Raw genomic sequence first — 15712 nt, 5'->3', positions numbered from 1 at the left:
GATGATGTCTGCTTTAGTGTTTTTGTGATGCATTGTTCCATGCTGTGCTTCACTGGCACAACACCCAGTATTCACAGGTGTTTTGGGAGATCCTTTGTATTATAATTCTGTTTCAGGGTCCTGTCCAATTTGCTTTCTGTTCCACCATACAATCTGACTTGAGTGATTGCTTCACAAAACTATATCTTAGGCTTTCTGCACATCTATCTAAACAAATAAAAATAAAAATCAACACACTGTGGCTTGAAGCTCAGACAGTCGGTGCTGTAACTCTGCGCTGTGTTTTATAGTGGACAAGGGCCAAGCTTCCCGGGATTATCTTTCATCAATTTATTGCCACAGATGGCATCATCATAAATTCCCTGCATTCACAAGGTCTCTTTTGGATAAATGCTCAGGACTAAACTCCAAAGAAAAGCTATTGAAAGTTCAACACATACACTCTGGTCAGAAGACGAATCCGCCTGCTGATTTATGTGATGTGCTCTCTCCCGCTGCCGCCATTACTGCGGTGGTAGAAATCAAACAAATGCTTTGACCATCAGTGAAACCTCCGATATTTGGGTTGATCACAGTTTCCAGTTGCCCCCTTTCCTACAGATGTAAATGTGATAGTTTTTCAGTCTCATATCAGTTGGTTATGACACCTTTAAGGGTAAAAAGCAGTAGCTGTTTTGTCCAATGTCCACAAAAGGCTGGAAGCCTCAACCCAGATTCATCTCTAGGAAAGTGTACGAATTCTACATTCATATTTACTCACATAAGAATATAATGACATGGCAATTTAAGAACAACTGGAACACTGCGTTGATATGTAGCCTTCAAAATAAAAGTCTGCTTAATTCTCATCGGATTTTATAGGGATTTCTAAAGCCTTGTTCAGCACAACAACACATACACCACTACAATAGTATATTAGAGTGAGGATACCCAGGCTGGGTCGAGTTTGGACAAATATTTAGAAATGATGTCCGGGTTTGGGTCGGGGTTTGGATCGGCCCACTTGACATGGTGCTTCAAGTTCTTTTAAGTGAAAATATAGCGTAAAAATAAATAAAAAGGCTGGACCTACTGTCTGTGATGGACTTGTTCAGTGCTGGGGTTCGTTATTTGAGTGACTGTCAGGGCACTGACGGGGTAACAGACTCAGTGCTTAAGCTTACATTAACTCTGTCTGCCCGGGGCGGTTCAGATATAAAAATAAAAGAATGCCTGTCATGTTTGGGTCGGGATCGGTTAATCCTCTCTTGGACTTGAGTTGGGTAAAAGAAATATACGTCTTGAGCCTCACATTAATGCATACAAGGATGTAAAGAACACAAGGACACATAAAATGAATGCATCATTTGTGACATAATGCCTCATCAGAATGATAATTCTTGTACATTGTGATAGAAATATTCAGCTTCCACTTTGTGACCAAATGTGAACAGAGAGCAGCGGTTCATTTCACCCTCACACTACCCAGGACATCCCTTTCAAGCCTCAGCCAAAGCCTGTAGCTGTTGGCCTGGTTTGAGTGTGTCTCTGAGGATCCGTCAGCAGCCAGTCTGTGAGCTGGCAGGTGGTCTTAAGGCATGACCAATACGCTGCAGACAGACAGACCATACTATGGGACTGCTAATCTGGGGCCAAGCCAAGGTCCACCAGCCTTGTGCTGTAGCTCTCAGCTCTCTGTGTCACCCTCTGTTACAAAAGCTTTACTGAACTCTAAACTACATTAACCTCCAGGCAAGGGCGAGTTCCTTCAGTCCAACACAACCAAGCAAGTAAACAACACGAAGTGTTACAATGAACTGAAACTACAGAGCAATGAAGCACAGTGATTAATCAAACTGTTTATACATAGGGATAGGACCCTGGTTTATAATATATGCGATAAAATCATCAATGTGTCCAGCTATAAAGCAATCATTATTATCAGGCCCAGGAATTCTAAAAGCATGTAATTTCTGGAGGAAAATGACTTATGGGACTAATCGCCCTTTTTTTTTACTGATGATTTCATCTCTGTCATTAGCGAGGATGGATCTTTTCACATTCAGCGCCCTGTCGTAAGCTTGTCTCTATTTCCTTCTCACAGTGCAATCTAGTCAGTGTGGAGCTGAGGAGGAGTTGTCCCTAGCTTCTTGCTGTTATTGAAAAGGCTGATAGCTGCATTAATGTATGCTATCATTACGTTTCCCTGTGGAGGGTCGTTCTTTCTCTGGCCCATCTGCTTGTGGTACCGCTCAACTGAACAGCACATCACACCAACTGATTTTCATCCAAGTCAGCGTTGGTGATGCTGTACAAATTAAGTATAGCGCTGTGACAGGACGGCAACACAAGTACGTACACAGCGCGTCTATCTGCTTTGAACAATGTCGGCGCTCTCTTCACACATCACTGCTAAGTTTAACGATGACTTTGAGTCCAACAACTCTCAAATGTGCTTCAGTGGGAGCACCAGGGGATGAAGGTGATCAGTCAGACTTCAGAATTAATTAGCAGTGATTTGTTAAAAGGTTAACTTACTCCACTGTGTTGTTCCTGTCAAAGCATGTAAGTATTGTTCATAATTTGGTTACAAATCCCACAAAGAGCCCAAAACCAACAATGAATTAATCATAGTCACAAGCCTGATATAGCAACAGTGCCACTATGGCCTCCATTGTCAATTAACAATGCTGTTATTGACAAGATGTTAACAATTAAAAAATACACATGGTAGGTATTTAATGCAGATTCAAATATCTCTAGATTCACTGTATTAGAAATATACTACTTTTAGGTCACCAGAGAAAATTGAAAAAACACATATATTAAGGAATTTTACTCCTGGCAGTGTGGAGAGGGTTTTGACGAGTTTTATGTTGGAAACAAAAATTTACAGACAATGTAATTAAACTGTTTACTGAATTAATAAAATCCATCCATTATCTGTGGCTGCATATCCTTTACAAGGTCGCGAGGGCTGGAGCGTAGAGACAGTGTACATCCTAGACAGGATGCCAGTCAATCACACTTAGCTTACCTACAGGCAATTTAGAGTCAACAATCAAACTGACCTGCATGATTTTGGACTGTGGGAGGAAGCCACAATCCCACATACACTGTTCTGTTGCTGTAAATACTCACTAGAGCACCAAAGGTGTATTCATCCGCGACTAAAAATAGTCCCAAACAATTGCACTATTTACTGCTGTTTGAGTAACATCTTCTAAAGACTGCAGTAAGTATATAGAATAAAACTATATACTTGTAAGGTTCAAAGTACTGCTGATGAAGATCATGTGATATGATCAAAAGCTTCAGAACAGCTGCTAAATGGACCTTGAGGTTACATTGTTTTGTCAACGATATATTTGCTTTTGTCTTCAGTAGGAACCAATGGGCTGAGTGTCACTGTTGGCTGGACATCCTACACTCTTTACTGTCACTCCACCTGCACACCATTTTTTAAAGGACATGTTTCAATGAGCTTAGTAAAAAAGAAGACAATGGGGCTCTCAGTAACCTTGCTCCCAACAGCCATTAGGTGTCATTATCATAGTTCATTTTGCACACTTTACCTGGATGAACAATGGCCCATGGCCTCGGAGTGACATTATTACTCACCCTGATGCCCAGCTCCACATTTTCTCCCCCGTACACCTCCATCCCCTCATCCAGCAAACCAATCTCCTCAAAGTACAGCCTATCCACCACGAAGCAGCCAATCAGGGCCGGGCTCCTGGGGGGATAAAAGATTATGAAATCAGTTTTGTTTGTCTTTTGCAGGTTATGTTTGCTTGGCACAGTTGCTATAGTAACAGCAAGGAAAAGAAGAAAAATGTGATGTTGACAACATATGACTTGCTCACGAATGCTACACAAATTACCTTTTCAGCAGGGTTGACATTTGTTACTTAAGACTAGATTGAAGTCTAGTATATGGCTAGACCATGTATGGTCAGTGTGCTAAATTGTGGATTTTTACAGGGGTAGTTAGTGGTCATGTCTATAATGTGAATTCCTGTATATTTAATGCTCATGTTCAATTTTCTGTAGTGGTCCCTGGATTATTTGTTCTGAAAGTGTACTGAAGTAGCATATCACATGACATGGTTAAGCTATGTTTAAATCAAATAATTGAGTACTGCTTTAAAGGTGGAGTCAGTGATTCTGGAGAAAGATTATTTGAACTCATCACCAAAACAAATAACCCTTCAGATTTAATGCCCCTCACGCTTTCACTGGCTTTATCTTAATACATCCATGGCCTTTACATTATCCTGTGCACAAACACCAAGGGTATTGGCTGGAATAGTGTTGTGTGATTAGAATAGCTGACTGCATCTCTACATAAATTCAACAATATAATCTGTTATTTTCAACACACTGTTGTGGATTACTCATCTACAGTGTTATTTTTCTATTTGAGTCACAGTGGACAGGCAGTGGTTTGCATTACTTTGTTAAACAGACCAGGCCTAGATTGCATCCCATGACGATAACAAACATGCCCACAGCCTCAAATGTTAGTCTTACAGCAAACATAGTAAGATAACTTTCCTGCTTCAGCTTCCAGACTGTGGTTGGGAACCACAGGGGAGACTTTGTTTTGCCTCCAGGGCCGAAGTTGATGCTCACTTTATACAGCAGTTGAGAAGCAATACACGGGAACTTGGGTCTAGTGTTGGAAAGTAACTAAGTATATTTACAGAAGTACTGTAAGTATAATTTGAGGTACTTGTGCTCAACCTGAGTATTTCCATTTCATGCCACTTTAAACTTTACCTCCAGTACATCTCCAGGGTAATATTGTCATTATCTGACAGCCAGTTACTAATTACTTTACAGATTAAGAATTTACAAAACATGTGATCAGTTCATATAATATAATACTGTGTTAGAAAATATTTAAATTAAGTGTTAAATCATCAGTATAATATTCCAATAATAATAAACTCTCAGAAAGGGCCATTCTGGGCAAACATGTACCTTTACTTTACCACTTTAAGTACATTTTGCTGTTAATACTTATGTGCTCTTACTTGAGTGAAATCTTGAATGTAAGACTTTTACTTGAAACTGAGTATTTTCACAGAGTGGTATCATTACCTTTACTTAAGTAGATCTTTAGATCTGAATACTTCGTCCACCACTGCTTGTGTCTTGTGGAGCTGCAGCATTTATTCATGAACAAACTGAAACCTACATTTACTGCCGCTTCACAAATTTACTGCTAGTTTCCTCTCTGCTCTGATCGTCAACATCTGTCTGTTCTGAGAGCATCTCCCGTCAAACTCTAGACTTACTCAACCAGACACAGCCCTACTCGTATAACATATGCATCAAAATGACCGACAAATATAGGATTGAAACAGAATGTTTGAAACATATAAAGGGAAATACAAACTGATACAGAAAAAAACAGAGCAACAAACGCTCTGGGCAGCAACAAACACCAGCGGATCAGATGGTTGATCGCTGTAGCAAAGACGTCACCAGCGGAAACACTGTTGCATAGCGCCTAATAATTACTTTTGGGCTGGACTCCAGCAAAAAATATCATATCGTTTCATCATTTGATTCAGCTATCAAGACGTGGTGTTCACTTACTGGATTGGTGCACTCTTGTTGCCATTGTGCCACCAGGACTTGGGTGGATTGAGGTAGCGACACCACAGCTCCCAGTCAAAGCCCTGGGCAGACAGCGGATACTCTTCAATCTCAAACGTGTCGTACTTGATGTTATCAAACGATGGCGAGATTATGCGGGTTCTGTCTTCTTTAATTCTCTGCAGAATGGGTTCAGCCCTTCAAATATGGAAAGACAGTCATTTGACTAAGTATTTGTTCTGACAGGTTTTCTCCATTACCTTTGTGATCATGTCTGTCATGTAACCACACTTTATAAAAACCAATTTCACTATTTCAAGATTAATTCAATCCAATTTATTAGTCTGACAGACCATTATTCCCCATCTGATAAGCTAACATTTTAAAAATATGAAACCATAAAACATGCACAAAACACTACACTAAAACTACACAATACATTCAGTTAGTTTAATGTGCATGTGGCAAAAGGGATCAAAATTGATTTATGCTCTCCGTCTAATACATGGCAAAACATTTATACAAGACAGCCTGTGATGTTTTTGCCACTGGGAAATGTATTCAAAAGAACGTAATAAAAACATTTAAATAAATGGTTCTACATGTTGAGTGAATAATTTGTTTTCTGATTTGCTTTCTTTTTGTCCGTATGATAAACATGAAGCTACCACAAGGAGACTAATAGCTTAGCTTAGCATAATGACCAGAAACTGGGAAGGCTAGCCTGGCTCTGTCCAGGCTAATGAAATTTGCCTATCTGCGCCCTAAAGCTCTCAAACTAATACATTCTATTGTATGTTATTTGCTTAAATGTTGTTACCTTCAGTCTGAGCCATGCTAGCTGTTCCCCCTGTTTCTAGTCTTTAAACTAATTTATGATAACCAGCTGGATAATGTAGCCCTATTGTTGGCAAGAAAGCAGATAAGAACATTCCCATGAATGTCAAAATATTGCTTAAAAAACATAATATATTTATGGATCAACAAAGCAGATACAGTTTACATATTTACAATTAGACATTTGGAAGATGAGGAATTAAAACCGGCTCAATAATAGAAAAAAGTTTCTCTTGATTTGGGAGAGTGCAGAGAAAAAGAGCCAAGCTTCAGTCTGTTTTTAAATGAGATAATTTTCCGTAAACCCACACAGAGTGATGTGACTCAAGAACCAGCGCTCTTGTGTTGAGCTGAGCTATCCTCATGCTGCTCTTTTTGCGAGTGACTCACCAGCCAACATTGAACTCGACGTGGGCATCAAACAGGGCAACAACTGGGGCAGTAGCAGCCCTCCACCCGCTCACTCTGGACCGGATCAGACCCTCCTGCTTGGCATGACGCACCATCTTGATGAATCCTGGATGCTGTCTGTTAGTCTCAGACACAAAATCCTGCAGCTTCTCTTTTAGCTCATCTACAAAACACACACACAACTTTTACATCAATATCTGAAGACTTTTTGAAGATCCCGTATGAGACGAGGTAAGTGAAGTTGTGAGCAAACTTCCACCCACAAGACGCCATCATGTCCTCCTCCAGTGGGCAGTATTTCATTGGTAGGAGGCCAAAAGTACTCACTGCTTCACTGCTTTGATCACTGGACCAAAGAGGCAGCAGCTTGAGCCAGCACCGCAGACTGTCATAGGGCTTCAGTCATAACGGGATTTTTGCAATATTGAGGACTTAGCCTGCAATGCTTTTCAAAACATGGGGGAAGATGTTGGATGAAGTCTGTTGAGTCCAATGTTTGGCTTCAAGGTTTACCTCTGTTATTACTATATATATATATATATATATATATATATATATATATATATATATATATATATACTATATATTTTATGATGAGTCATACCCTGCAGGAAGAGAGTCATTGCTACTTTTATGAAAAATAATCAAAGTTCTCCCCACATGTTATGAGTGGTAGCAATATTTCTGCAGATTTTCTCAAAAATACAGTAAATACAGTAAATTAAAGCAATGTATTAGAGGTTTCCCTTGTGGTTCAACAAGAAAAAAATGCAAGCTAAGACTGATCACTGTTTCTTTAAAAAAGGCCACACTTTGGAGGCAGCATGAGATGTCAGAAAATGAGTGAGCAAAACCATCTATATTGTATAGGCCTACTATTAACTATAGTGCTGGAAACAAAATAAAACTTTCATCAGCCCTGTGTTTCATCATCCCTTGTATACATCACCTCTGGCTTTGTTCTCACTATTTCACTTTTAACTGCCGGTACCTTTCGAGTTTAAAGGGAATGGGAAGCAGTTGCAAACAGACAGAAAGCATCCGCCGTGAAATCATGCTGTGTCTGGCTTCTTTAGAGGCAGGGTGAGTCGATTTATAAAGTCGAGAATGGTTTGATATTCCAAACGCCTCTAAAAAATGGAAAATAGTTCTGTTTGAGAAGTAGTTCATCTGACCATTTACAGAGACTGTATTTTTTAAGTTTACATATGTATCTTTGATCAACTCCACAAAATTTGATTAAAGAAGCATTCTGTACGGTCCCATCACACACTATATGCACAGCACTTCCTGCTTCAGCACTGATTTATTTGAATGCACATTTCTGTATATTTTTCAGCAGCCTTATTTTCTTTGCAAACACTTGTCATCTGTCAGCAAATATCAATCAGTGCATCTACAACAATGAATTTCAATATAAAATGCAAAAATACAGAATAGGAATTATTTCATCTCATATCTTTTCATCAGCAAGCCCTTGGTAAAGGTTGGTAAAGAAGTAATTATCTTCACCCATATGTTCGGCAGCGCTAATGTTTTGTAGGTATGCAACAGTACACATATGTCACATTATTATATATTATTATATATGTACTGTAGATATAAATAAACTTCTCATGGTATCTTGATTCAATACAAATGTAATAAAGTTAAAGTCAATGAAAAGTGAAGTCATTCATTATTTTGGAATAAGAGAAGTAACAATGCAACACAAAGCAGAAATTGAAAATCTAATAAGGATATGTTTCCATTTTTAATGACACTTTTCTGATTTTTCTCATCAAGGAGGATATTAAAGCTGTGGAGTTTTCTTGTTAACAGAGCTACATTTACGCTCATTGTGCGTATCCTTCAGGCCTAACAAATGCATTTGCTTGCAGCAATACAACTCAAATGGAGACCTGCTTATAAAAGCACTGCTCCACAGAGCTAATAGCCAAAAATCCCGCAGGGTACCTTTAGCTACACATTATTCTTACTTGAGCCCCAAAACCCCGACTCAAATTTGTTCAATTTGTCTAAACTGTTCCCCACTGAAAAACTGACCTCATGAGTCAGCAGAGAAAATTAATACAATTATTTAGTAAAAATATATCGTCCAATTGTTTCACTTATCATTTTAGTGGATGCTGTTGGTCCATGAAGGAACAGAATAATACTCAAACTATATACACCACATGCAACTGTCACGGTCTGGAAAGCAAGCAACAGAGGATGGACCCAAAGACCAGGAAGTAGCAAAAACAATGCAATGTTGGCAACAAAGCTTAGAAGCTGGAGTCCACCATAACAGGAAAAAAAATGCAGGTAGACTGTTACAGACCTCCAAACATAAACAAAGACAAACCGACTAAGGACAAAAGAACTGGACAGGAGTAATGGAGAAGTGGGAACAGGTGAGCAGGAGCACAGGCGACTACAGGGCTGACAAGAGACAAGTGAAACTAATCAGGGCGGGGAAGACAATCACAAAGGCGGGAAAACAAAAAAAGGCAGGAAGAAAAACAAGACAAGACACATGAGGAGTTAGCTTAAAAAAAGGAAGCAGGAAACACTAAACCTGAATGAAAGACATGAGACAAAATAAAAACACAAAATTCACTAGAATCAGAAAAATGCAACACAGTCCAGTCTTAACATAAAAAGTCAGAGGGCATGAACATGTAATTTCTATAGGAAATTCTATAGTACTTTTATGTTAAGTATGATACTATCCCATTCAGAAGAGCCAGAAGTGGTCAGCTTTCTGTTCTTCTTGATTAATTGCAATCAGCAGACATCCCCAGTGCACATCTGCCCTTGATTAGATATCCAGAACTTAAAAGCAGAGGAAATCCAAACCATCAAATCGGTGCTGATCACTTGTGCTAATTCAAGCTTTAGCATATGTAATAGAAACATTTCTTCCCTTTGGATTCTTAATTCTGCATAAAGGAAAGCTACTGTAGTTACTCATGCATACTGTATCTGTAATAATTTTGAATCCATCAATAACTAAGACATTCTGATGTGTGCGTGAATTGAAAATAAGAATGATGATGTGTTACGTCTCATAACAAATCATAATAAAGCACAGTTCATTACACCAGAAATGGCTGATGGCCAACAGTCATCAATCTTTCAGGATGCTGAAGCTCTGCTGGAAAGCAATGGGCTTTATGATGGCGTAGAACTGAAACAACAAGCAAACATGTTTCTAACATCACTGTGCATTCAGGCAGTAAACCCAGTAACTGGATCAAAATGTTAAAATGTTTTTCTCAGAAGATAAAAAAACAAAAGCTTACGGTGAGCAGAAAAATGGTGAATACGCCATATAGCTCACCTCTATTCTATCCTCAATGAGAGGAAACAAAAAACATTTCATGAAACTGTGTATAACTACCTAAATATGGACACTGTTTTTCTGAATCCCCAAACATGATGAAAGCTTTCTAAATTCAAAACATGAGTGTAACATGGCTTAAGAATCCTCTTGTTACGCATTTCTTTAAGTGTGTTGAGAATTTAATTCTGTCATATATAGTTCTATGAATAACCAGGCAAAGACCATTTGATAGATAAATGTTATTTTAGCGATGGTTTCCTTTATATGTTAATGAATGTCTGTGGTGGCAGAAGTACTCAAATCTTTTACTTAAGTAAAAGTAGTGTTGCCATAGTGTAGGAATACTTTGTTACAAGTAAAAGTCCTGAATTTAAAGTCTTACTAAAGTAAAAATACAAAAGTACCAGCATCAAAATATACTTAAAGTACCAAAATCAAAGTACTCATAATGCAGAATAGCCCATTTCAGAATAATGCGCGTTGCATCTGGTAAAGGTGGGGCTAATTTAAATTACTCCATCCCAATCAATAAAGTCGTATCTTATTTTAACCTATAATAATACATCTTATTTTATTTGTTGATAATACTTTGTATTATTAATCATTATGCAAGTAACTTCAAACTGATCTAGTAAAATAAAAAAGTACAATATTAGCCTATGAAGTGTAGTGGAGTAGAAGTATAAAGAAGCAGATAATTGAAATACTCAAGCAAAGTACCTCAAAGTTGTACTTACAGCACTTGAGTAAATGTACTTAGATACTTTCCACCACTGGTCTAAACTGAGCTTGTCTGTCTAAGCAACAAGAACTGTACGTTGTCTTCATGCATGTTCAAACTCAACACCATTTATCAACACACAGGCGTTACTTCTTGCACAGCAGATGGCAAATTGGCTTTGATACAGGTCTAACAGTTGCTGTGTAGTTTGCACTACACCACTTGGCAATTTCTGACTACACAACTCGGTGGTTGTGAAAAAACGATAACTCACTCTTCCTCCAACATTTTACCAGTCTTGTATCCAATCCTTGGTCCAATCCTCCATCATCACATGTATACAAACCTCCCTGGTATTATAATTTATATTTAAGTTCTCTGACACCCTGTTAAATAAGTGAGCCTTTCTCAAAACCCCACTCTTACAAAGACGAGCCATTCTCGGGCTACAGCTTGGGACATTATCCAATTAAGGAGGAATCAGCTAGGTCAATTTGCCCTTCTCTCCCTTGATGGCTACACGTCCTCCTGCATGCTAATGCCTCTTGGAGGTGAGCTGTGTGACAGCGTTGGATGACTAATGTAAAGCTATGGATGCCTGGGAGGTTAGCTGTGGTCGATGACCCCATCGACAATCTCAGCAGCATCACGGGTCAACTAGGCTAACGACATTTAGCACAGATAAGATTCACAGTCGTGGTGATAATGATAACACCAGGCATATCAGATGCAGCGTGACAGAGTGCTCAGGCAAACAGGGTGAAATGCCATCAGCAAAATGTCAATGCGTGACTTGGGTCCCTGAAGGAGCTAAAGGCAACTGCTCCCGGGCTCTCAATTATGTGATGAAATATGAATGTTTATGGGTTCTGATGTGCTAATTCAATAATGTGCAAATGGGAGCAAACTTAAAAGTTTTCAGCTTTACATTTTTAAACATATATCTTTGAATATATAAAAAATTGTGTTCAATAACAACCAGAGGGAGAGTCATCTTTCTTATCCCAGCATGTTGAGATACGATACCAAGACAAACTACAGTGATCTATATTCTGTTCCATCAGGCTACAGGCAATGCTACATGCTTTGCATTATTGACTTTAGAAAACATTCTTCCCAATGTCAGTATTTCCCATGTTGATTGCACGTAATGGCTGTCTAAGTCCTTGTTACCAGCAGCACGACCCATTTAAAAGTGTATTGCCTATAAATGACCTTGGCAGAGTATCATTACCTTTTTATAGCCTGCTTTCTGTCTTTATAATGTAGTTAGGTCTTGCACTGTAAATTACAATGTCCACATTTCACAGGTGACTTCAAGTATATTGCTTGTGCCTTGCATGGCAGACTTAAGCCACCCATCAGTGATCTCACACATCAGTAATCTCAGTAATAACAAGGGAACAGAGCTCAGCAGTTAAACATTGACAGCATACACTGGATATCTTCTCAACCTGACACTGTTTGCACTGCATCCAATGCATATATATGTGAGAATTAGGGTTGCAAATGCAGACAAGATATATACAAACACTTCATAACCTTGCTGGATTGTTATCTGCTTTTGGGCATATTTCCTGACTTTGCAGCTAATTAGTGTGATTCATCCATTGGTTAAATCCAATGAACACAGCCCATAATTAAAAAAAACACTTAACCCTTACATACTGTTCATATTCAATGCCTTCACAGTATGGATCGGGTCAATTTTGACCCGGACCAAGAATTCCCTCATAGTAAGTGTCTATACCAAATTTTAAACTACAGATCTATTTAGAATGTCTAACTAGCCTATGTCTCATTAATACATGTATGATTAATCCTTAATAAATGTTTCAGAGAGCAGGGAGAATGTATTTTTTAAGTTTTACAACATTCGTTTTTTGGAGAAAAACATCTACTATTACACATTATCATGTCCTGTTTTACATAAGACATAAAAACATAAAAGCCATAATGACTTAAATATATTGTATTGAATTTGAAAATGGCATGAACCTTCTGGAACTGTTGGAATTCATAATATAACCATGTTTAATCAGTGCAACCATTAAACGCTGTCCTCACTGCTATATCATAATAAATCATAATTATCAATATTAATTCAACATTTCCACTTAGAACACAAAACATTACAAAATGCTTACTATAAACTAGTCAATAATCAGTCAGTAATCAGAGATTTCTTCCACGTAGTCTTCCTGCTCTGACACATCCTCCAAATCATCGAGGGCCTGTTGCACACTAAATCTTGCTGCCATGATGTCAGTCACTGAAATGGCAGCTCAGGTACCTTTACAATGGTATGACCCATAAAAAATACACACAAACATGGCCTGAACAGTTTCACAGTTTCAAGATTTCCTAAAACCACCATTTTCCTTGATTTGACTCACACTGGTAGATCTAAAATCCATCTCAATAGATACGGGTCAAATTTGACCCAAAACAGACTCAGTTACAAAAATGTGTAGCACCTGTTCAAAAGTATACAATTTTAAAATATTTTCATTTTTGCGTATTTTGGGTCACTTTAGGAAAAGTCATCAAGGTTTCAGGCTAAAGGAATGACGTTTAGGGTAATTTGACTGCTGTCAAATGTCAAAACGGGTCAAATTTGACCCGAACAGTATGTAAGGGTTAAGAGATTTGGAGGCCAGAGGAGCAGTAAATATCATAGATAAGTATTTCTCCACACATGAGGCAATGATATGTAGACTATAGGCCTCCTTTAACGCAAGATTTTTTTCTTGTTGAAATAAAAACTGTTGAAGGCTGATTTTTGCAGCTGTAGCTAGCTAGATAATTAAGTTTAGCTCCATGAGTTTGTTGAAAACTGTTGTTGTAAAACAAGACTCCTGAATAAGTCTTAAATATGTTAAATATGAACTTGATGGATACATACATGTTAGCATGCTAAAAGACTGAGGCTAAAGCTGGCATGTCACATACAAATACCATCGTTACCAGTTGTTCCGTGATGCTCTTGTATTGCAGTGTACAGCAAGTCATTATTATTAGTATGATAAGGAAAATGTCAGATTGTTGTTTTTGTTCTAACACAATTCAGAAGAGCAGATTTTTTTGCTCTTGAGTTTTTGAAAAGGTTAAAAAAAAAAAAAAAAAACCCCACCAACCCCCAAATTCTTTAAGTGCAGATCATTTCTCTACTACAGCCCCATGCACACCACTTCATTATGTTAGGAAATCAGAAGCCTGACAGGTCTGCTGTGCCTAGTTATAGTTGCTTAGCTACCAAAACTCAGTGTTTGGGGGAAGGGTTTAATGAGAGGTCAATGGCTCTATTAAAAAATAATGCTGCTTACTGTTATTGCTGTTGTCGTCCACCAGGATGATCTCTTTAAGAAGGTGTGAGGGCGTCCGGTTGATGGCAGAGTGAATCGACCGCAAGATGACGGAAAAGGCTTCATTCACAAAAATGAACACAATGCCCACTTGAGGGAGGTTTAAAGGATAAGTGAGGTTTCTGCACCTGTGGAGGACAAATAAAATACCATGTTGAGGCAATGTTTAGACCTTGTCCAAAGGATTAACAGCTACATTTGACATTGATTCCTAAAGAGCAGGGTAATGGCAGAATTCATGCCAACCCAGCTACTTGGCAGACTATATCAGGATCCTATTTTCATAAATCACAGTGTAAATGTAAGAACTGGCACTAGTCCATGTCCAGCAGATTTTTATTTTTTTTTAACAATTAGAATACTCCTGCAATAGCGGTGCAACTGTAATACAGTACGACCAGTTCAGGAGGAATAATTGGTCATGTGGTGAGTTCTGACATCAATCAATCCTATTTCTTTCCCTATCCAAACTTTAATTAGATATCCAGCCTCTCCTCCCAAGAAGAAACAAACTGATGCCTGTATCCAGGAAATGCAGAAAAAAGAGGCTGTTAAAATCTGACTGTAATGCTGCATCTAACACCCTTTTTAGTTTAGATTAACTTATTTGAACACAAAACGTCTTAGAAGACAAGAATAACCTTAATAACAGTATGTAGATTGTAGGCTCATTCACTACTTTTAGGAAATGTGTGCAAGATGTGAGTGATTAAGGCATCCCCCAGAACAGTTTTGGATGAGTACAGAGCCAGTACGAGTGGGAAAGGATGATCTCAAGGGAGTTTCGTGATGTGCGGTGGAGAAAATGCCCTGAAGATCTTTGAGTTGTGTAAACTTTCCCACCAGGATGTCACTCTGTGTGCTCCTGTAAAATGGGAACAAAAAAGCTCTGCTGAAAACCACGTCACATCCAACTGATGTGGTGCGACCACAAGTCGTTAGTGTATTGTACTTTGCAGGATTTCTTTTTGTCCAGGATTAAATCAAAGTCTCCACAGTGCACATGCAACTGCACACGGCTTTGAAAATGCATGTGTTCCTTAATTTACAGGCTGCAGGTGGAAACATGCACTTTATACAGCGACCTTCAGCTGGCCGTAGGGGTTGGAGATATTGGTACAGTAAGAGTCCCCTTAATCAAGCCAAAGACAAACAAGAGCTTTCTCAGCAGCAGCATTGCACTGAATGCTGAAGGCAGATTGGTTTTCAATTAGAGGCACTTAGTGTTTGATGAAGAGCAACAATGTGTTTTTCAGGGTAGCCAGTGCCTCATGAGTCTCTTTATATATTACCGAAAAGTCCTCAGAGCTAAAAAAAAAAAAAGAGCACAGAACACCAAGGTAGGTAAGGTTGACCGATATGAGGATACATACACACAATGCAAAATGGTAGTCAAGTAAAACAAGCAATTTGAACACGACATATTGGGCTCTAGGAAATTATAATTTGATAGATTTTATAGAC

At 38.5% G+C, this 15712-nt stretch overlaps 1 protein-coding gene across 1 annotated transcript in view; it reads right to left on the bottom strand.

Moving 5' to 3' along the window:
- Nucleotides 1–15712, bottom strand: part of galnt18b (UDP-N-acetyl-alpha-D-galactosamine:polypeptide N-acetylgalactosaminyltransferase 18b) — a 70895-nt gene that overhangs the window by 25243 nt on the left and 29940 nt on the right. The window contains exons 3-6 of the mRNA XM_068731003.1: nt 14210–14376; nt 6814–6997; nt 5587–5784; nt 3601–3715 (exon numbers count right to left, since the gene is read on the bottom strand). Coding sequence (XP_068587104.1) covers nt 3601–3715; nt 5587–5784; nt 6814–6997; nt 14210–14376 — 664 coding nt within the window. The remainder of the gene's footprint in view (nt 1–3600; nt 3716–5586; nt 5785–6813; nt 6998–14209; nt 14377–15712) is intronic.

The sequence above is a fragment of the Cebidichthys violaceus genome, unplaced genomic scaffold, assembly GCF_023349555.1.
Source record: "Cebidichthys violaceus isolate CVI_PGR_0920_01 unplaced genomic scaffold, fCebVio1.0.p SCAF_5, whole genome shotgun sequence".
Classification (NCBI taxonomy): domain Eukaryota; kingdom Metazoa; phylum Chordata; class Actinopteri; order Perciformes; family Stichaeidae; genus Cebidichthys; species Cebidichthys violaceus.
Note: the sequence above shows the minus strand (reverse complement) of the source record. Positions and strands in the feature narration are given on the sequence as shown.